General features: G+C 33.5%; 1 protein-coding gene across 6 annotated transcripts in view; it reads right to left on the bottom strand.

The window, feature by feature from the left end:
- Nucleotides 1-2,138: 2,138 nt before the first annotated feature.
- The window catches only part of LOC125065035 (trafficking kinesin-binding protein milt), a 29,409-nt gene continuing 7,865 nt past the window's right edge, over nucleotides 2,139-23,682 (bottom strand). For 2 of the 6 annotated variants that reach the window (XM_047672470.1, XM_047672466.1), the window contains exons 3-14: nucleotides 20,517-20,621; nucleotides 11,161-11,237; nucleotides 10,450-10,614; nucleotides 8,503-8,701; nucleotides 6,912-7,042; nucleotides 6,304-6,393; nucleotides 5,752-5,957; nucleotides 5,167-5,340; nucleotides 4,784-4,926; nucleotides 4,325-4,480; nucleotides 4,060-4,210; nucleotides 2,139-3,863 (exon numbers count right to left, since the gene is read on the bottom strand). In XM_047672470.1, coding sequence (XP_047528426.1) covers nucleotides 3,119-3,863; nucleotides 4,060-4,210; nucleotides 4,325-4,480; nucleotides 4,784-4,926; nucleotides 5,167-5,340; nucleotides 5,752-5,957; nucleotides 6,304-6,393; nucleotides 6,912-7,042; nucleotides 8,503-8,701; nucleotides 10,450-10,614; nucleotides 11,161-11,211 — 2,211 coding nt within the window. In that variant the 5' untranslated portion in view covers nucleotides 11,212-11,237; nucleotides 20,517-20,621 and the 3' untranslated portion in view covers nucleotides 2,139-3,118. Of the gene's footprint in view, nucleotides 3,864-4,059; nucleotides 4,211-4,324; nucleotides 4,481-4,783; nucleotides 4,927-5,166; nucleotides 5,341-5,751; nucleotides 5,958-6,303; nucleotides 6,394-6,911; nucleotides 7,043-8,502; nucleotides 8,702-10,449; nucleotides 10,615-11,160; nucleotides 11,238-11,840; nucleotides 11,860-13,511; nucleotides 13,654-15,838; nucleotides 16,212-18,200; nucleotides 18,335-20,516; nucleotides 20,622-23,682 lie in introns of those variants that run through there. The other 4 variants (XM_047672468.1, XM_047672469.1, XM_047672471.1 and 1 more) reach the window with 4 other exon arrangements.

Here is a 23,682-nt window from a genome sequence, read left to right on the forward strand (position 1 = left end):
CTCGGCGAGTTTTTTAGATTTTCTTGATAATAATTTCACCTAGTATATTTTGACAGACTCCTTGCGTTGTGGCTTGCGTTACCTTAGCAACCTATAATAGCAACAATCCACTGTAACGTACCGGTGCCGGACCGTACGTTTATATAATACGCTGCGGTCATTTTTTATGATATAAAAAGACGATTAAATATGATGATTATAATGCCAATATGAAGAAATAAGCTTTTTTATATTAACATCATAGTCATTTTTAATAGAAAACTATTAAAAATATACCAACCTATCCGCACATAGGTAAGAATAATTAAGATTAATAATAAAATTATCATCAGGTGTTTCTTAAAAACAATTACGGGTACATTTTCTTTGTTAAAACTCGGCGAATGACGGTTTATATATATACAAAATTTGTCGTGCCTGACATCTGACACTTTGTACACAAAGCCTTATTATAAGTTTTAGGGTCAATGTTTACGGTGACTTTAAAAGGCCGTCAACAAGCATTACATCAGAGCTGTAATGAAAGATTTTTTTGTAGCGAAAATATTAAAAACAGATATAAAGTAAGTAACGACATAGTTTTACGTGTTTTAGTAAACAGTGTATGTGTGTGATTAATTATTTAAGCTGAATAACGGTACGACCGCAAACGAAGCTTTTCTTCTGTAGGTTTATATACAAAAAGTTAAAATTGTTTACTAAAAGACTAAATTTATCATTTAAAGACTGATTAATGTCAAAACAAAACTAATTATAAACTCTAATGAGTTCTTATAAAAAAACAAACTGTAAGCCAAGCCGGCGGAATAACTTCATGTCTTTATAAATCGGCGAAGACAGGCCCCATTTTTTATCTAAGAGTCATCAAGAGTCATGAAGATAAATAATAATTTGCAATAGGTACCTTTTCAATCATTAATTAATCAATATCAACACTGAAAGAATCTTCGAATTTCCGCTATAAATTAGAAATTCTTAACAGTTTTTATCAATGACGATTAACGCCAATACTTATACTTTTTCTTGAATATCAATTAAAAATTTGGTCTAAAGCTTTAAATCCATATATTATAATATTATTATGTTATGTAATTAATAACATTAATTAAATTTGTCAAATTATTACATATATTATACAAACAGCCATAGACAAGTTATTACTAGTAGCTGTTTCTTTTCTTAACACGTTCTTTAAGGTATTCTTAAACATTTGGTCCAATGTTAATATAAAAACGTGTCACCGGAAACATTAATCTTTCCAAACTCTCAATTATGTTATCAAGATTATGTTTTGCAATATTAACTTCATATGCTTCTTTTTTCGGAAAAAATAAATAAAAAACATTAAAATCTTGGAATAATTTATATTTCTATTATAATACAATCATAGCTTCATGTCGTTATCGTCACTTCTCAACAATTAACTCCTATACTGTACAGTTTGTGCCTAACCCTTGTTTTCATTAAGTAGAACCTCAGAATCTTACAACACAATCGAAATCAATATATATCGCCTCACAGCCATGCTGACTACTCCCATCAGTAACCATTAAATTGATTTACTACAAATGAGCACTAAGACAGAACAAAAATTGAGTTATACCCTAAATTTCTAAGTGATTTTGCAGATTAATAAACTAAAACTAAATTCGTGCGATTATATAAAATCGCTCAATAAGGAAACTGCACTGGCATCGTATCTAGCACCGATAGAGTTGGAGAAGTTTAAGCCACATAAATTAACGTGATGTTAAATGAGAGAAAAAAACTAGAACGTCTAGGAATCAAATTATCATTGTTTATATTTAGTAAAACACACTAATTATTCTTAATATAATCACTTCTCCAACTCATTTAGACTTAAACATATAATAAATAAATAATAAAGCTATCAAAAGTAAAAATAAATTTAGGAGTTAACAAAAGTTTCTTCAATTCAACTGCCATTTTCACCACGGGTTTAATATTTTATTAATTCTCCCACTGATAACTTCTTAAGCTATGGCATGCACCATTATCATATAGACCCTGAGCTTGTTATATAAACCAAAATTAAATAAAAAAAAAAATGCACATAAATGTGTACCGGTTCAGAAAAATATAGAATTTTTCGATAATGTGGTGTTGACATTGATGATGTGACATTGATTTAATTGTATAATTATTAGTTTTCAGTTACTAATTTAACAAAAATTCTATTATTTTTATTATTATTGCTATTTTTTATTTATACAAACATAAGTAATTTGTACTCTTCTAAATTAATGGAAATATAATTATTTACAATAATACATGAATCGTATTCTATAGGAAATACAGTGATAATTATTTAATCAAAATGTCAATGATATTTAAATTCAAATACGATTAATAACCAAACAATCACAAAAAAAAAGATCGATAATAATATATTTTCAATCAAGTCATCCGTTAATAGTTGCTCAATTATTAATAAAAATATATATTTATATTAAGAGTGATGTTTCATTATTAAATATGGCTATCGAATATGTTGTTTTAACACGTATCTTTTTTTCGTGGTTACAAATTGCGACTCGTTGGTCCTCGTTATTTCTCTCCCCGCATCTAAACACTTTAAATTAATACTATGTTTTTTCAAAAGGAATGTGTTAAGAGAGATTTCAAGATGCTATGATAATGACACCTTTATAGTGAGCATAAGTTTGTTATTTTTTAATAAAGATCAATTCAGATTCATAGTAAGTCAGCCATATAAATGCAAAAACAATTTCCTAAAAACAAAAGTGATTACGAAACGAACAACGTCAAAATGATTTAAAAACACAGACTCACAAACATAAATCTTTCAAAACATAAAATATTATCATTAGCATCGATGATAATTGGGCGCTTATAACTAAATCTATAAAAGGTACATCACACAGTAACCTTAAAAAATCGTTTCTCTACATCTAAATCACAAGTACCGAAATCGATAAAATAAGACTGCGCACCGAAAACAAACGATATTATCACTTCAGATAACGCGGCTCGATCCGCGACCCGCGGTTCGGTTTAATGAGCTGCGTCCGAGCGACTATCGCGTCGCTTCGCAGTAGCACCTCTGATACCAGCCGGAAGGAGCTGTTCAGCACTCTCACAGCAAACCACCCTTTCGTCCAAAAAGAAAGGTACTGAGGGTGCCTAAAGGAGTCGATTGCGTGGGCGGACAGGTCGTTGGCGTCACTCCCACCGTTCCCAAGTCAGTGCGAGGGCGCGGTGCCCGCACTCGCGCCCGCCTGCCGCTCACACTGGCGCCGCCCGCGCATCCCGCGGATGTGGCGGCGTCCAATGCACCTTCTCCCGGATGTGCCGGTACACCTAGTGGTAAATATGCTGCGTCACATCGATCTGGCGGCGCCGCTGCCGGCGATCTAAGAGTCCGCTTGAGGCACGTTAACTGTTCCATTGGACTGCGATGGACTAAACCGGTGTAGAGAGATCCAGGAGTCTGGAGAGCCAGAGGCGCCGGCGAGCCGTCTGAAGCCGGTGACGTTAAGTACCGCCGTCGGAGTATCGAAGTCCCGCTCGCAATCAGCGCATGGAGAGAAGGTGGGGGGTCACCGGGTCGAGGCGTCGGAGGGGGAGAGGAGTCTGGCGAACCGAGGAGAGGACTGTTAGCGGGCGTGGCAGTGGGAGTGAAGTGCGGACGGGAAGGTGGTGTACAGAATGATTCACGTCGGGAGAGCACGGGCGACACTGCGGCGGAGGAGCGGCGAGAGGTGAGGCGTGAGCTCCACGCGCTGCCGAGCACGCTGCTGGACAGGCTGCTCATAGCGCTGTTGCAAACGCTGCTCACGTTGCTACCTATGAGGCTGCCATCGTTTGGATGTAAGACCGTACTGTAGCGGAAGGAAAATAAAAAAGCTTAAGCGATGATTAAATACATAAAATATGATATTTTTACTATGCACACAATTACATGATTAAAAGAATATATTCACCGTGTAAAGCTTCATTATAGAATATATGCTTAAGCATTAATGTAAAAATCAATCAATAACAAAATAATTAGCGCAAGTTGGTCATCATAAGTACCTGTTAGTAAATGTATATATGTGACTGGAATGCGGCAATCTAGGCATATCGTCATCCTCTTCGACGTCTGACAACCTGTATATTCTCATACCGAGTGCTTGTGCTGATCTTGACCCTCTCACTCCAACACCTTCTTGTTCTTCTAGTAAACCTAAAACGTATTAAATCTAAATAAAAGTATTTATACTAAACGGGCATAATATACCAAAAAGCAATTACAAGTTTTTTTTTGTTTGCAATTAAAATTAGGAAAATAAAGACTTACCTGACATGGTTGGCTTAGCTAGCTGAGCCCAAGTATGCAGCGTGAGAGAACCTTCCATTGGTTTAACAATTTGAAGCTTGTGTGGTGTCCTGAAGCGCGCCATACCGCCTGCGGCACCCGCGCCCCATACTGCACTCTCTTCACTTAAGTCTCTATCTACAAGTTTCGTAAATAACTTTATCAATATATCCAATACACTGACTCTCAGCTGTATATTTCAAGGGATTTTTTTAGAATTAATAATCATGACTGGGTTCAGATTTTGTTACTTAATTAATTTTACAGTTTGTTATGGTGCGCTATTATTACAAGTAATTCTTCTCTAGCTTTGTATACGCTAGAGAAGAAATTAACGATCATCCTAAAATAAAAATATGATACGGATACGAGGATAAAAATAAATTAGTTTAAGTTATTATAATTTTTAACACGTGGCATTAATAAATCGAGCCAACATACCATTCCGCCTCCGCTGCCGCAGTAGATGTGAGGCGGCGAGCGAGGCGCGCCTGGAGTTGATCTCCTGCGGCGTGAGGCGGCGCAGCGCGGCCGCTAGCTCCGCCGCCCCGGGCGCGCCCGGCACGCCCACCCCCGTGTTGCCGCTAGCGTGTAACAAGTTACAATCATTTCATTTAATATCCTATTTAATAAACCTAATTGAGGTTTCTACGGACATCTCACTTTCTCTTATTCACACTGCTTAAACAAGTAATTTTATACTTGTTTAAGCACAAAATAGTGAATCTCACGATGCAATGGTAGCGGAACATAGGCGACAAGCAACCAAAACAATTTACATTTTTTTACAGATGAAGACAGATGTGTCGTTATTGTATACTTACGGGTACAAATCTTCCGATTCAGCGTCGGACGTATCTTCGAAGAATGAGTCCGAGAACGTCGGTTTGTTGGGTGGTTTGTAGGCGGATTGCGTCTCCGCGTCGGAGCCGGATAAAGAGGCACCTGACCAACGAGAGGCGCACTGCACCGTCTCAAACACCTTCTGCATGCTGGTTCTATAAATCGACAAAAAATATCTCCTATAACCCAACATAACTTTACATACTTTAGAAACTACCTTGTCAGCCTTATCGTTCATCGAATATATTTAGCTGAAAGTTTTATGATAAATGTGGCATTGTCAATTATACGGTAATTCGAGGTTACGAGTATACCTGAGATTGCACAACTATAACATAATTGTCAAATTGACTGATTGTAAGACTTCTTGCCAGATAATCTATATAGATAAAAACATAAATAGTTTGCGTTTCTGAGTTCTGGCTTAAAGAGCGAGTGTTGTCAAACGTATACCATCTTTTGAATTGACTTCGGCAAGAAGTGATTTATAATTTTTAAAGTCTAACTGAGTTCTTGAGAAAGACCTAGCATAATATAATAATTAGTGGACAGCAAAGAACACTGACTGCGCGAGAGGATCCCCGATGCCCGAGTCGAGACTGAGCTCGGAGTAGACGGAGGAGTGCATCTCGCGGTGCAGGCTGGCGGGCAGCAGGCCGGCCGCGGCCGCCACGGACGGCATGAGGCCGCGCGTGGCCTCGCCGCGCCGCCGCGCCGCCCGCAGCTGCTCCTGCGCCTCCGCCAGCAGCGCCGACACCTCCGCGTACCGCTCCTGTCGCAACACACGCCCGTGTAACGATAACCGCTGTCATATTCTACAAGGCCACATACTTATTCTTATTCGCAACTGTCATAAAATTATTTTCCTTTTCCTTGTATGAAACGATCGCGGTAACGATTAATTTATTTGTATGTAAATAATTTCCCATTACAGGAAAAGAGTCTAGGCCAAGATTCTTGCAACAAATTGCCTTTGAGGAAAATATATTTCAGAAATAAATAATGACCATCTAACACCTTGGATATCAATACAGGTATCGCCTTCAATTACGAGTCTTATAAACAATAAATAGATGTTTCTACAAATATATCAACAAATATAAAACGCCAATTCGCACCTTTGTGTCTGCCAATTCTGAGGCCAGAGCATTTTGGTTATCTCTTGTTATTTCTAAAATTCGAAGCGAATGTTCGTGTTCGGCGGTTAGCTGCAAAATAAAAACAACGTAATTAACACATCTTTAGAAATAGAACATCGACAAAAAACGCTTTCGGTGAACGTGCTGTCAACGTTTTGGACTGACAAGAGTATATTTTAGGCCATTTGAGTGTTGGCACACAAAGTTGTCCCATGTATATTTAGGACGTTTTTGCTAAAAAAAATAACATGCAAAAAAACTATTAAGAAACGAGTTCGAGTTACATAAGGCCCTTCTCCTGCTGTTTACCTTTCGAATTTAATAAGACTAGGGCATAAAAGAAAGTTATATATGAATGTGCAAACAAATAATCCATTATAACGGGATAATGTACCTACAAACTGAGTGGTCTTCTTTTATTTTTAGACATGATAAAGTATCAATAAACTTTATTTTTTATAGAGGCTATATGAAACTTACCGGACATAATTTTATCAGGGTAAAAATTATATTTTTTTTCGCAGTTTCGTGAAATTCATAGCAATATTTAGTTGAATATACAAGATGAACATTGTAATAGTAGCTACCTGCTGCAAGTTTCTCTCATTGACAGCGAGCCTAGCGTTGGTGCTGTCGAGCTGCTGCTGAAGGTCGGCCGAGCGTTGTCGCTCCTCAGCTAACTCTGAGCTCAGCACAGTCGTCTCAGAGTTTGCACTCGCTGCAGGATAAAATAAAATCCTATTACCACATTTGCGGGTTAACGTTAAATTCAGTCTAGTTTATCGACTGTTTATATTAATTTTGTGCAGCAATTAATTTAAATTATGTTTAACATCGGTCTGTAGATATTCAAATTATTACCGTAAAATATAAATCTTCTGAATCTTCTTTGGTTATTGTTTGCGACGAATGCTGGAATGTTAGAACAAGTATGGTCTGACAGGGTGCAAACCTTAAAGAGAAAACACGCTGCTAGGCCACCTTGTTCCACCAAACCAAATATTTTCCATCCTTTTCTTGAATTCTTCATTTTGGTTCAAATAATAACAATTTATATAAAATATAGCAAACACTTACATGTTTACCAAACAATTTTATTATTCTATTCTCACTGAGACCTTCAATTATTCTAAATACATTCAATTCTTATTGACAGTGCTATGTAGAAAAAAAACATTGAAACACTAAAATCCTATAGTAAAAAAACAATTATAGATAAAACTAAAAAAGTATACAATTTATTAGAATGAACTTGACGGAGTAAAGTTCATTCTACTCAATTATATATATTTTTTGTTAATCAATGCATTAACGACAATTTTTTATTTTAAAATACAATAGAAACATGTTTCGTGTGTGACGTCGAAAATTCAATGTAATTATATACTTGCCTGACGTGGACTGATAACCAATAAAGTACATAAGTTATAACAAGATTATGTCAAAATCGAACATACGTCTTACTGTATAAATTTTTGTTCTTATCATGGCAACACGGCCGACAAATATAAATCACCACACGCAATTAATAGACATCTCTGTCCGGAAAATATTCCTTGCACTGCCAATACACTTTAATTAATATCACATGGGCATATCTCAGATCATAAGGGCCTTTATTTGTGTTAGTACGCTTGTTCTAGTGATGCCAACTTGGGAGGTTATCCCCCAAAATTCAAGATGTAAAGGGGATAGGGTGTTCATTTATTTAGGGGAGGTTTTAAAAATAGATAAAAATTATAAAAAGCTAAAAAAATTTAGTACACGAAATTATGCAAAAAAAAAATTAAAGATATAAGAATTTGTAGAATGAAAAGTTAAAAACTAAAAATAATTAAATTGTTTAATTTGATTAAATCATTAATTAAAAGGTTATCAACTAATGTATATAAATATGCAAAATGCCCCACCACATAAATATAACAGCTATTTTATAGTACTTGAATGTACTTTAAATTTATATTTGAAATTACCTCTCTGACTGCACTTAAGCTAACATAAGCTTTAGGATATTTCTAATCATATTGTGTCTCATTTACGGGAATTTGAAATCCTAAGGGGAACATTCTGTAGGAGTTGGCTTCTCTAGTAATACAACTATAATAACATGAGATGGATTCGAGAAAAAAGTTAATTTCATAACATTAATTATTTTATTTAAACATGTTGTGCACTTACAGAGCTGCGCGGCGATATCCCTGAGCAGCTGCCGCTCGGCCAGCTCGGCGGAGTCGGCGCCGGCGGCGAGGCGCGCGGCCTCCTCCCTGAGCGAGCGGTTCTCTCGCTCCAGCGCGCCAGTGCGGCGCTTCAGCAGGGCCGCCGTCGCCGCTTCTTGATCCTCTGTAGGTGAGTTTTCCTCTGTGTCATTTGTTAAAATCTACAAAGAAATATAAGATATGAATATTCGAAGTTCAATACAAATAATCGTTTAGTATTTTTATTTATACTTTTAGATAAAATTCAATTACAATAAAATGAAAGTTTAAAACAAGAAACCTTTAAATATTTTATATTGTAGTCTCATTCATTTTTTTACCGAACTGGTTTAATTTATACCATAAATTTTATCAATTTATAACATTTCATGTTTTTATAAATTCAACTTAAAATATATGTATTTAATTTAAATTTGTAGGTACTCCTTCCGAACGAGGTTTTTGAAACGACTCGCAATACAACAATTATATTATTATACTTTTATTTAACAATACGAAGTAATAAAATATAGTTTCTCTTTTATCCATTTACTTTGTCATTACGCAAACGACTATTACGGAAAATTATTTTCTATTTTATATATACTTTAAGGAAGATTGTCTAATCCGTAGTAATTCTATTTATTTTTTAAGGTTAAATTTTATGTCTAAATGTCAATGCCGAATGCCGTCATCATATCTGTTTGCATTTTATAATGTCTAATGAAAAAAAATTGTCATCTTGTATATAATTTACGATTTTTAAGAAAATTTATATGCATTTACATGTCGAATATGGGTGGACGCACTAAGTTGAACAGCAGTTAATAGAAGTAGCATTCTATGAACTGCTGAAACTGAAACGAAACTAAAGTTTACTACTACTACTAGTTTTACCTAAACTAAGTTTTTACTTTAACTAAACTTTTAAAAGTTAACCACGGATATGCTCACAGCGACATCGGGTACAATTTTTTTTGCGTCAATAAATTGAAAATTGTATGAATTTTCTAAAAAAATATTTTTTTGGCCGTGCTTTGACTACGGTCCATATATATACTTTTTTATCATTTTAGTTAAATTTTATCGGATTCCGTTACAAATAACACGGAGCTAAACGAGGCTTAAATTCTTAAATATTTCTTTCAAATCATCGGCTGAATCCTTTTCCGTTTTTTTTAATCGTTGCAGCGTGATCTATATATTTATTACATAGAGATAGAAAATAAAACATTTTTGTCTGCATACAAAGCACAATTAGGCAAATTTAACTGTTATCACTTGATCGACATTCCTCAACATATTATGATAAAAATCGTAAAGATTAGCCTATAAAATTATATTTATAAAAAAAATAGATAAGAAATATTGATAATATTTTTTATTGATTAATGAAATGATGCGCAAAATTAGGCTAAAATTTAAATATAGTTTCATTCAGTTATTTTAAATTAACCAGCCGATATTACATCCTAAACTTCGTTAAGTTTATAAGCTAGACTACATGCTACATATAGTCTATTATCGCCCTAATATTGATAATTAGAGATAGGAACGACAAAGTTCCATATCAATCATATATGTAGTTTTATACAAAATGCGTGAATAGCAAGACAAATAAATCGTCTATTGACCTTTAAGTTTGATAAAATATAAAATCAGCTCATAAGAAATACTAAGTGTATCCTATTTTTAACAATGTATCTACATTTATCAATCTAAATCAGGCCGTCCCAACCCATTCCAGTGAAACGCGCCTCCCGAGGGAGAGTAGACATTATATTGCGTTCGGAGCTTCCAAAGAAACTTAAAAATATTTTCTGAATTATTTATATTGATATTATCATATTCGATAATGTAGAAACATTTCAACAATAGTATATTGCACGATATTCCCGGTAGAAAGGGCTAGCTGGAAATTCAATATCACCTGTAGTAGATCGCTCTTAGCGCTAATCTCGTGCCGCAGCTGGGTGATGTGGTCGCGAGCTCCTCGCAACTCTCCTTCGAGCGCGGTCACGCGAGCTTCGAGCCGACCGTTGGCCGCCAGCAGCTCTTTGCCGATACGCGCCGTCAGCTCTAAATCTTTCTCTTTCTATTAAAACAATACATTTTCTTTTTGATCTTGTTACACATTACATTATTTCTATTTCATAGCAATTGGTAGCAGTATCGCTTATCGTTACAATTTACCAAATAAGAGCAGATCTTTCCTATGAGGTATAAAAAGCATTATAAAGACGGAATTCTAAAACAGAAATTCTTGACCTTTTCACTTATAGTTAAAAGAACTGAAATAATCCTGTTTTGTATGTTCATTCCTATCATACATAGAACCTTTGTATGAGCCTGATGGGACTTATCCCATACAATATAGTCACTAATGTATGTACGATTTACATTAACAAAAGCATACTCTAAGTCTTTGTAAATTACATAAACCTACTCAAACATTTGTATTTTGCTTGACTGATATGTTTACATATTATTTTATATATTGTTGAGTATATATTTAGTCGCTTAAACACTTAACAGGGAACACATAATGGAACGCTAAATTAAAAATATCGTTTAAGCCATTAAGAACTTCGTAAATAACTAAACACCTGAATATTTGAATTAGGACCGAAACAAAACTTACTTCTTCTAGGAGCCGTGTTACCGCTTCAATGTCATTGTAGGTTTTTGTCATTTGGCTCACCCTGTTGCTGCATAGAACTGCAAAAAGAGGACTTCGCTTATATAATGACCATCTCGAGCACTCTTATCGAAATATACACACAAAACAAAACTATCTGATAAGATATACTATAAGTAAAGTAAACAGTAATGCTTTTTAATAGCTTCAATTACTTAAGTATACACACATATAAACAAATAAATAAATATTTCATTTCTAATATCATTTTATACCTAAAACATTTTAAAATTGGGCTTATTAATGTTATTTTTAAAGTAGGTTATGTAAGGCTGAAATTCATTTAAGTTTTATGACGCAGTTTTACGCGGCACATTTAATGGAAAATGTTTGATTTGTTATTGTAAAGGTTTTATTTATTATCGCCGTAACTTAATTTTAAAAATATATAACTTAACAAGAAATATAAAGAAAATATATATATTGTAAACAGCATCATAAAATATAAATATTATGGTAATTTATACAACAGGCCAACAATATAAGTATTGAGTACAGTATTTAACAAATGGTATACTTATGCCTGTGTGTAGAACGCACACTAATTTAACATAACTATCCGTAATTTTCTTTACTTAAAACAATACACGAAGTTTCAAGTATTTAAAACATTTAACATTTACCACATAAATCTAAAGTATTCACAACACAAGAAAATAATTCAACACACGACATATCGGGGAGACAATTCAGTAAGTACTCGATATCCATAAACAAATCAATGTAAAACATAAGTCAGACGACTCAAAGTGTACTCGAATGTTCAATAGATTCCAGTCGCGTCGATAAGATATCGCGAAATACAGGACATAATTAATGATATACAATACAAATAGTAATTTAATTGATACTGACCCGCAAATATATCATCAATGTTTGAAGTAAAAGCGTTCATGGAATCGTCTGAATTTATAAAATACGCGCTTGTAGTGGTTACAATACGTTACCGAGGAATTTAACAATATAGATCAGTGTCACATTAACCAAAGTGAGTGCTTTCAACGTTGACATGAACCGAGCGCCGACCGTACGAGTTAGTGACTGCGTATTCAACAGCCGAGCGCCGGCTCGGAGGGCAAAACAAACTGTGTATTCCATTGTGCAACATGGGAAAACTGGAGTACAGATATAACAAACAATTGTTTTTACAGAACTCGGTGCATTGTATTGAGTTTGAAAAAAGCGTTTTAATCCCTTATGATACATGTAGATTCGAATCGATCAAAGGTTAACAACCACCACCATGATTCTGTATTTAGAAACCGAAGTGCTATGTGTAACACAGGGGAAACAATGGGTGATTACTGAAGTGTGCTAAGCCTTCACATAATTACCAGAACCAATAGCAATCATATTACATAAACTGATCTCATTAAAGCAACTGTGTTCCAACTTTATTATTTGATTATAGTAATTAAAACACCGTCAGTTTTATTCGAATAATTGTATTAATCGAATAAAATTACTTACTCCGTTATAGAATCTTATATAATAACAAAGTACGGGTTTAATATAACAATAGAATTAATTATATTTAAAAAGAGAACATAATATTATTTAAAGACAACAATTAAAACATGTTGCATCTAATGATGCTACTTTCTATTGAAGCAAAAAATCATCAGTGGGAACAAGTCGTTAATAGTAGATTCCATGCGAACATATTTTTTCTCAGTCTTACCTAACAGAGCTGGGATACAACGGATATTGATTGTGTATAGGTTACGTCTCTCTCAGAGCAAATAGAATCGTTTTTCATTTTCTTTTATGTAACAATTTCTACATATTTCATTGTACTCCCCACTGTTATAGTGTATGCTATCTGATCATAATATTATCAATACTTAGTTAAGCTGCGCTCTGTTTAAGTGTAGCACAACGGTTCTGATTCACTGTACATGATCAAGTGAAAGTAAACGGCCCTGTGTACGGTCCGATCAAGTTTATGTGTGTTGGGCTCTAAGATATAAAGAATTAACCTACTGTTCAACTATAAAAAGACCTGTTGTATTTTTTTAAATTAAGAACATCGAGGAACATTTGTTGCTTAGCCACTTAGGTCAATTGAAAAAAGTGATGAAGAATAGAGAAAACATTAAAAGAAAGGAAAATTCAGATAACGTGAAATCAGTATTAAAAGAAAGAAGCGAAGAAGGATTAAAAAAAAAAAGAAAACATTCAGACTTTATGGCGAAGGAAAGCATGATGCAGAAATTTAGACGACATGTAGAAACTGATGCAGGCGATGAGATGAGGTGTCTAGAGACTATTTCGGCGTCGGATAGTAACTGTACCTCGATCAAGGAGCAAGGTCCGTATAACGCGAAAGTAGAGTCGGCCGAACCTGTCCCGCGCCAAATGGTACAGGAAGTCGGGGTACTCGCCGAGACACTCTCGGAGTTCCGCGTCTGGTAGGAAGCTCAGCTCTTGGAAGAGCTCGCGATCGAAGCCGGGCGGCGGCGAGGCGCGCGAGCCCCCCGCGCACCCCGCGCCCGAGCCCGCACCACCCTCCGCCGTGACGCGCCCGAGCCGCGAACATCGGCTCCGCCCGCCTTACGCCGGCGATGATTCTCCTCCGACCCCTCACACTTGTGTATCACTCAACTTGTCCACTTCTTTATAATATAGCACAAATTTTATTTGAAATCTGTCCGATTTTGTAATATTCTTCTACTAGATCGTGATATCATATTTACACAGCGCTACAATAAATATTTGCTTTGACGCTAAAAATATATGAAAATCGTGTCAAACTCGTTATAACGAACAACAGAAACCACTAATCGAGCGAACAAACTATTACCACAATTGTACAAACATTAAAGGAACTACCACACTTAAAACTGTTTTCCAGAAGAACATTTATTATAAATATAGACACACTATATTTATAATGTGTGTTTTATTATTTAATTCTCCAAGTTTCTCTTATACTCAATGCTTTAGTACCGATTTAATCGACTGAATAACTCGGTTCATTTTACGCAGACTCAAATTACATATTATTGATTACAGATAGTTTTTTAACTATTCAATAAGTCTTCATAGACAAATGTATGTTTCATACATATAAGGTTTATAGACAAACTATTAGTTTTATCCATTTATATTATCTTATCCAAAGCATATAACCCCTTTTCTAAAGTTTCAGTTTAAGTTGTATAATTAAAATTTTAATCGTAGTAATTTAAAACAACAGTCGAGTTATTAAGTTAGTTTAATTAAAAATTTACTAAATTTAAACAAATAGATTCAGTCTCACATTTAAAATCAAAATAATTACCGTATAATCTATTCGATATAGAAAAAAAAACAATAGAAATAAATGATAATTCCTATTCATTTATAACATTTCAATAAAAATGTTGCAATTATGGTGATGTAATGATTCGTATTCATACAAAATCATTCTTAATGCTCAAGTCTTATTTAATCATAAACGACTTTTACGGCGCGCAAAGTGAATAAATGGACAATTATTTCTATGTGTGAACGTTCAAGTTTTATAATCTATTATCTTTACTTAAACTTAATCTTAAAGAACGTTCGCACTATTTAAATAACTTCAAATAAGTTATACCTAAAATGTTTCGTTTTAGTTCTTAGACAGTAGTCAACATATTTTAATAGCAAACTATGATTGATTCAATACGACGAAAACTTAAGAAAAATTTAAATTGACCATTTTGCACAATTCGTATAACCTAGAAACGTCATCATGAATAATCCTACGTATCAAACAATTAAATATAGATTACGATACCAGAAACTAGGTAAGAACCTCTAAGGATTATGTTATTGAGCACTTGTGTGATATTCTACAATTTATAACCAGATCGAGTTGAAAACTACTATCGCGCGAATGAGGGAGTTCTTAAAGGTCGCTTTGCACGTGATTCAGTAATGACGTAGAACAACCTTGTGTCAGTCGTGTATGGCGAGTTTTTGACACGGATAACTTATTCCATTTACTGTTCGTTGCTAATGTAATTGCTTTTCGTAACAAAAAAGTTATGACGAAATGAAAATAAAAAAACTTGAAAATATATTTTTTTATCTATAGATATTCGCGTCAATTGTAAATTAGTTTTTTTTTTTAATTATTTTTAATGTGGGTAGTATAAAAGTAATATCACAAATATTCGAAACCTTAGACTAACAACGATAAGTTAGACGTATTGTTATGAATTGTAATAAAATTAATATTTTTGATACTATTTATATTTCTTATATGTAATATTTTTACCGATTTTTAAACATATTGTGACTTACTTTAAAAGAAAATTTATAATAAACAATGAATTGTGTCAGAAAGAATATTAATTGAGGACAACATTCGTTAGATAACGATAAGATAAAATTTATTTTTCGACATTTTCAAGGCTTTTCTTAATTAAATTTAGTTTTTTAACTCATTTTTAAGAAAAGATAGAATAGTTGTCAAATCTATGCTAAAAATATATTTGACAACTGTACATCTCATCCTAACATAAATATCAAGCCAAAACAAATATTAATCAGCTATATAATATAATAACTGGGAAATAATAATATAATAATAATGAATAACCACTATTGCACTTATGATTTTTTTTTAATTATGCGATTTCTTTTTACTAACGGTTTCAGCATTTGAGGCCGACGTTAATAAACTTTCACGATCAAATGCAAGCACTTTTAGAGAGACACGCAATTCAAGTCACATACGCGGGTATCGCGGAACGAATACGACAACGTCCATTTCCGTCCACAACCAAGCAGTCACTAAAAAAATGTATAGTACTCTGCTAAGTAGCAAGTGCTACTTTTGCAAAAGTAACTACAGAGTAAATAAACTCTTATACTATTAGCAATTCAATTAATTTTTGCTCGTTCTCGTCATTAAGCTTCTAAGACACGGATACTTAGCTGCATTTTAAACGTATGCGCAATTGACTCAATAGTCAATACCAAATAAATTTGTACTGTAATTAGAACCAACGTTGGGTCGACATCACTGTTACTTTGCAAAGAGACTCTAAAGTAGTTACTTATAGATTGATAAGCATGTTGAATAATAATTTGTTAGTCATCAATTTTGAATATAAAAGTACGTAGTATGACGACGATAAAAAATTAATTAAAAATTTCGCACGTTATGTTATTCGCAGTCATAATAATACATACGATTTGTTATTTTATTGTTACGTAAAAGCTAAGTATTAGCGTGTCTTGTAAATATCCCGTAGCTGCGCAAAGGCATTCTCTTCCGTTAAGGAAAGGGTTGTGGAGCTTCACCGCGCTGCACTTTGCGGTATGGTAAAATATAATTCATAATATTATATAAATTTACAATTATTTTGTTTACTCATTTCCCCATTTGTTTTGTTTAGGTTCTCAGTGTAAGATAAAAAGGATTTGTTTTTGATTAAATTATAGCTATTTGATTTTTAACTGTTAACCGAATTAAAGCATGTCAACAGTCCTTGTTGCGATTGCCTTTGTTAGAAAATTAGGTGGTTGAAGCTGTATAAGGTGGTTGAAGCGATTACCTATGGGGTAATAATAAAATCCATTACGTCTACTTTTTAAACATCCAAGAGTTGCCATTCTACTATGTCCATACTACTAGTGTAGTATGTGGAATGATCTTACATATAAATATTTAATTATCTATTCGAAATTCAAAATAACATGATAGACTATGTGGATACTTGTATGTAAAAATAGATGAAAGTATTTAGTATATTTGTTTAAGATTGATAGACTTCGATAATGTTAGGACATATGTATGTATGTACTTTTCATGGTGTACTTTGGTGGTTTAACTTTGTGAAAACTCGCCACTAGATGGCGCTACAGCACGACAACTTCTGAACCGTTCAATCGATCGCCTTGACATTTAGGTACACCTAAATGGAGAGCAGGGAAAATAGTTTTTGAGCATGTCGTATCGAATGGTATTATACCAGCAAATTAAAAGCGGCATTATAATTAATTAATTAGTAAAATATCAAATTACCTATTTTTATGTGCTGCTTGATAATATTTCACTAGCAAAACCTGGCAGAGATTGGTCGGTCTTTGTATATTATTATTAAAATTGTCATGGCGAACGTTGAAGATAAAGTGATGAAACAAAATTGATAGCATGAAAACCATATCCAATAAATAATACACAAAATTATTAATGGCAATTTTCATTGCAATCAGTCAATGTAGAAGCCTATCGATTTTAATCCCTGGAGAATAACTTTTATTTACTCTTTAACATAATAATTTAAATGTTTGACTGATTCATGAGGATGATGAAAGTTTTATTACAAAAGGGAAGCAATTAAAATAATTACAATCGACAATTTGTTTGGGTAAATATAACGTACTTTTTCTTGCATTATGATCAATATTACACTAAAACTAAAGTACAAACAATAATCCTTGGGGCGTTCATAACCCGCATAGAGAATGTACGTATCTTATAATAAATACGAAATGATCTTTACAGATACCGGCATAATGAGAAACTGGTTTTTATGTTAATTATTCTCTATTCTAGCGTAATGCACTTTATTTTCTCTGCTTCATAGACTTATGTAATATGAAAGTAATTTCCATACGAGTTTCGTCAAGTAAATCATAATTCATTCTGTGTAATGTGTACCGTTCTTACCAAATATGCATTATAACGAGACTAATTCCTGTCGTATTACTTCAGTACGAACAAATAGATAAAATTAATTTAATTTGTGTTCCTTATTATTTTATTTTATGGTCAATTTGTTATTTTTTTTTAATAAATTCTACTTATGATTTAGATAAAACAATTATGACATCAGAGACCGTCATCATGTTTTAAATATATGTTTATATAGATAGAGATAGATAACAATAGGCATGACCTATGATATATATGATTAAGTTTTAAGTAACCAACCAAGAAATAATTTAATTAATATATTAAATACGTAAATAAATAACAATGAACATATTAATTATGCTCTCACGGTCAATATAACGGATAGTCTGGCGGTGGCCCACAGTTGTTGCGGGGTGCGGGGCGTCGTGATCGCCGTCGCGACGCGCTTTTCCCAATCCCGAACACACCTTAATCGATTGCACGCCAACTCCAAAATTAAATATGTACCGTATTCCAGCGCGTCCTTCACAAAATACTGATCATCGGGAGTTCGAGAGACGAATATTCAGGCAACCGTTGCAAATACTTAAGTAATATATAACAATCTTATGTAAGTCGTACAAGAATTTTATCACAAATCGATTTTTTAAAAATAATGAGGTCACGACCGCGACGGAACTTTTCAGGAACGCTGGCTAACCAGGATAGAGGGACGGTTGCGGTAAATCAGTAAGCAATGCAATGCAACGGTGCACCGTTGTCCGCGCTAAACATAGAGATGTTCGACGCAGCTCGTTTGAAGCGGTGCACAAAAGGAGTCGGCGCGGCGGCGCGGTACCGCGTTATCGATCGCCGGAAGGGTGAACACGCGTGTCGCGTGGCTACCGGCGCGACCGGCACTGGTACTCGTGCCGAAGCGCCGCGCATGCGCTCTGACCGCATTGGCGAGACTGGCATGTCGCTTGCCGCAACGTACATTACATTACACAGAACAATGTTCTTATCTATTGAACGATTTCTACACGCTTTTACCGATATGCTCCGTATATAATTACTTAGATAACGCACCAATTTTCAAATAAAATTTGCTGTGAGGTCAAGTTCACAATAACTATTATTACAGTTAGTTATGTTTTTTTCTCGAAAACTAATTTCACATGTTAATTCGTATGAATAATTAGTTAAATGATTGACTTCTCAATAATAAGCGTTTTAGCTAACATAAGGCACAAGACGTTTTAATTCTTGTCAAATTTATTGATTAGTAAAAAAATATTGTTGTTTAGGTATTACAAAAAATACGCCGTAATTACATACTCTCTCAAAATAAGCAATTTAAAAATTTTATTTAAATGTTTGATATAAAAAAATATCAGATTACATGATTTTTATAAAAAAGACAAGCATCAGACCTCGTCATAACTTTGTCTTTTACGTAAATATATAAGAGTGAGCCTGTAAACGTCCCATAGCTGTGCTAAGGCCTTCTTTTCGCTCCTTATAAGAAGAAGGTTAGGAATGTATTCCTTGAGCAGTTATTTCTTGATAAATTCCTTAATTAAATTCGCAATAACAATAAAGTTCACCTTAAGAATTTATAAACGAATGAATAGGTTTATAAATATATTTATCAAGAGTTCCATCATATAATCTATCAATATATATATGTAAATATAAGCACTAATACTTCAAAAGATAATACAACTGACTAGCTGTATTGACGTTTTTAAATTAAAGTGTTTAAACAAGTCTAACAAACATAAAAATAAATTAAAAAACAAACAATGAAACTGCGATAACAACATTCAGGTTAAACTTAAACACATTTCTCTAATATATTTCTCTTCTTGAAAAAATAACATTAATAACCCAAATACTTTATTTTTATCTGAGTACAAATTCTAGTTTCGAAAATAGATACGAATGTATTCTAGATAATATAAATAAATAAGACATTTATACGTCTCTAAGTCTTTTGTTAATGTCCTTAAATATATTTTTAGAAAAATGGTTATCCTCAGGTCCCCTCATATAAAACTGTTGATTCTGTCGCGAACTATATTTAATAAATTAATTTAAAAGGACTAACTAAATTGCTATCACATAAGCAAGATGACCTAGTATTAATAGAATCCAGAAGGCCCAATGGTTAAAAGACTTCACGTCTTAACCAAAGTTTGCTATTTCAAACGCGGCAAGCACCGATGACTTCATATGCTTAATTTGTGTTTATGATTCATTTCGTGATCTTTGAAGGTAGACATCGTGAGGAAACCTGCTTGGTGTCGTATAAAATTCAATCATCAACTAACATTGAAGTAGCATGGTGGAATAACATTTCACTTTCAGAGATTGTTAGCGTATGGCCAATGTCTACGGGCATTGATGACCACTTACTATCAGATTGTCCATTTTCCCGTCCGCCTACCTCTGCCATAATTAAAAAAAAAGACTCCAAACCTACTCTTTAAGAGAAGATCCCCCGGCCTTAGCCCAAGAAGGGATATTTACAGTTTGTTATGTGAGCCAGATTCAACAATATATTTAGTCCTGTTATGTACGTTTAGTTTAAAGATTGCGTACATCAGAATCCACATCAACGCCGACTAATTTGCTACAGTCACATATTATAAAATCTACAAATATTAAAATTATTTAATAAATTATTGCAGTATTTACTCACGAAAATAATTGAGCGTCTCCCTGATCTGGTCAGGCGTAAGTGCGAGGTCTTCCGGGCTGACTGGCAGCGCCGGCGATGGTATGAACCAATCTTGATTTTCGTAACCTGCAAACCAATACAATATCATATAAAACCATCACTACATACGCAAAACTAATTCAAACAAAAATGAATAAAAAAAATCTAATATATTCACAACATGTAGCAGTTCTAATTCAATTATGAAAAAATCGTAGACGTAAAGTTACAATTTTCAAGCGTTCCTAACTATCAATACTGGATCTACCTTTTTCCATTTATTTGCAAAAAATCATGTGTTCAAATTCATAACAAAATAGCTGAAAAAACTAACTAGTAACACTTCTCTATCAAACTGTTACAAACATAGAAACGGCTACGTTAGAGGAGCGCTGAATCACACCTTCAACATTCCCCGTCCACTTTCAATCCAGTTTGTTCCTGTTTTTGATATCACGTGACTTAATCTACGACATTCTACGGTAATAGTAAACCGGCAGACTCGTGCAGTTCATTCTAAATTATTTGTGCTTTTTGTATGCGCGTAGAACTTGTATTGTAATTTTTTTCTTCATTTATTATGTATACGGTAAATAACTTAGATAATTTGGTACAATTATTGTATTAACATTCGCTTTTAACATTTGTAACTAACGCACTAACGATTTTCGTGAATAAAACCTAAGAGTCGACGTTCATGTACGCACTAGAGACTGAATACTGAGTAGTCATTATGGGATGCCTGTAATGCCATAGGCCTGCTAATGGCACGCTAGTACTTGCAGCCAGTTGACAGATGGCACGCATGAGACCGGTTGAGAATGCGCTCTGGTCAGCGGACGATGACTCTTACGATGAGACACCATTATTTATAGCGTCATCGGTCGACACAACGCTGGCGCCGGAAACCGCGCCTTACACTTACTGGGACGGAACAGCTTTGAGAATCCCGATCTCGCCAGCTATGATTAAGATCTTCAAATTTCTCTATCACTCACAATTTTTCTTTTGTAAAAATTAAAATAGCACACGAGTTATGCGCTATTTTTTCTAATGAATAATAAAGTAAATGCATTTGTTTTTATAACACTATTATTAAAGTAGTAAAAACGGCCGCAAAGCTTCAATAGAATGGCCATTTTATTGATTAAGCGAGATCACACTAACTCGAATCATAGTTTTTATTCATGCTAATTAACCAGTACTTCGAGACCAATCGGTAGAATGTTCACTAATTTTTTTAGTTACTTTCATTATAGCAAAGGCGTAAATAATAAAACTCTAATATTATAATCGAGTTATCTCTCAATTCGTCCCAAAAAAAAATTCTATACAATTATTATTTCTGTGCTTATTTAAAATTATATACGAGGCCGTTAATTATTCATATATTAACGTTAAATAGACAAGAAAGTTAAGAGTTAATGAATATAACGAAACACAAAGTGAAAACATGAGAAAGCGTACATCTTTTAGTATAAGATTATAATTCTATCCTCGTATACGCAAATACATGACATGATTAACTTCAGTTAAATACGTCGTTCAAACGTTGGATTTAAACGTTATAAGATAATTGATTTTATTCAGATTTCTTGGAAAGAGACAAATAAAACATTCAATACGCGGTTGTGTATACTGTTCTTTATCGCACATTTTTTTCCCGACTTACGTTGTGAATCTAATTAATTCGAGTAAAAACTTCTCGAGTACTGACTGCGTTGAAGGTCGTGTCAATTGAAATGTTAAATTACTGAGTAAATCATCTTTGAAATGATAATATTGTTACAATCTGTCGTTTAAATGAAATTTTAAATAGATCTCTGTTTATCGCCTTAGTTTATTATGAATTTGTAAATATATCTACAAAGATAGAAGTATATATACTTATACAAATAGACAAAGACAAAAAACAGTACAATTATCTCCTCTCTTTGACAACCGTGTTATTTTATGTTTATATTGGTATCTATTGACAAACTGGTTTTATATATATAAAAAATATTTTAAAACCGAAGAAGAAAAAAATAATTCGACACATGCTATTCTTTTTTCCTTAAAATTATCAATGATGATTTTTCGAATATCGAACACTAACGACAACCGACGAACACTGACGAAAATTAGTACATTTAAATACGTTTCTACAAAATTGTATATACATTTTTAATAACTGAAAACAAAATAAAAAACACGGTTTGAAATATATTTCATAGGAACGTGTCTAGAGAAGATATGTCATTGTTTGTAATCAATTGTTTTACTACAAATGTGAAAAACAATACGTCTATAAAACAACAGTTGGACGTAAAATAAAACAGCTGCGGTCAGTATAGTTCATGACTATGGTACATTTTTTATTTATAAATAATGACTGCATAACAAAATTATATACTATTTAGATATACATAAAAAACAAAATACATAACCATGTATGTGATTAATGAAATTCGCCTTAAATGCAATGAACAAAGGCTATTATTAATAGTTAATTTTATATTTAACATTGTGCGTTAAATAATTAGCGAGTGCACACTATTAAATATAGAACGTAGTTTTTAAACAGCTAAGAAATATTATTGTGTCACGTGCTAGAATTTACGAAGCGACTACCAAACACCTGACCAGTAGACCTTTAAAACTTAAATATAAACTATTTTTACTTACTCAACTCGCCAGCTGAGACATTCAAAAAACAGTTAAATACACAAACATTTTGAGAGCAGATCGTTTTATATTTATAAACGATTCAGGAGAAAGGATTCTTGGCAATCGTCTATTGTTAAGTTGAACACGATTCGTTTTTAGATAGGACGTGAATGTTTCAACACGATACAGCTTTATATAATAAAAAAATGGTCGAAGCGCGATGTGATCTTCTTTACACATCACCTACGAATTTTACTCTTTGTGCGTTCTCTTTGAAATAGTTGTCAATAGCAGTTCGATCAAATATGACACAAAATATATTATGTATATTAATAATTTTAAATAGCAGCTAAATGGTTTGCCACAAAGACATGGTCACGACACAAAATATAAGAATTTTCCATTTGTAGAAATAATAATATGAACTTACTTTCTTTGCAGTTTTTTACTGTAAAAATACTGAATACAAGAAAACCATAATCTAATCAGATCCCTCTTG

This window comes from Vanessa atalanta, chromosome 6 (assembly GCF_905147765.1).
Source record: "Vanessa atalanta chromosome 6, ilVanAtal1.2, whole genome shotgun sequence".
NCBI classification, from domain to species: Eukaryota; Metazoa; Arthropoda; class Insecta; order Lepidoptera; family Nymphalidae; genus Vanessa; species Vanessa atalanta.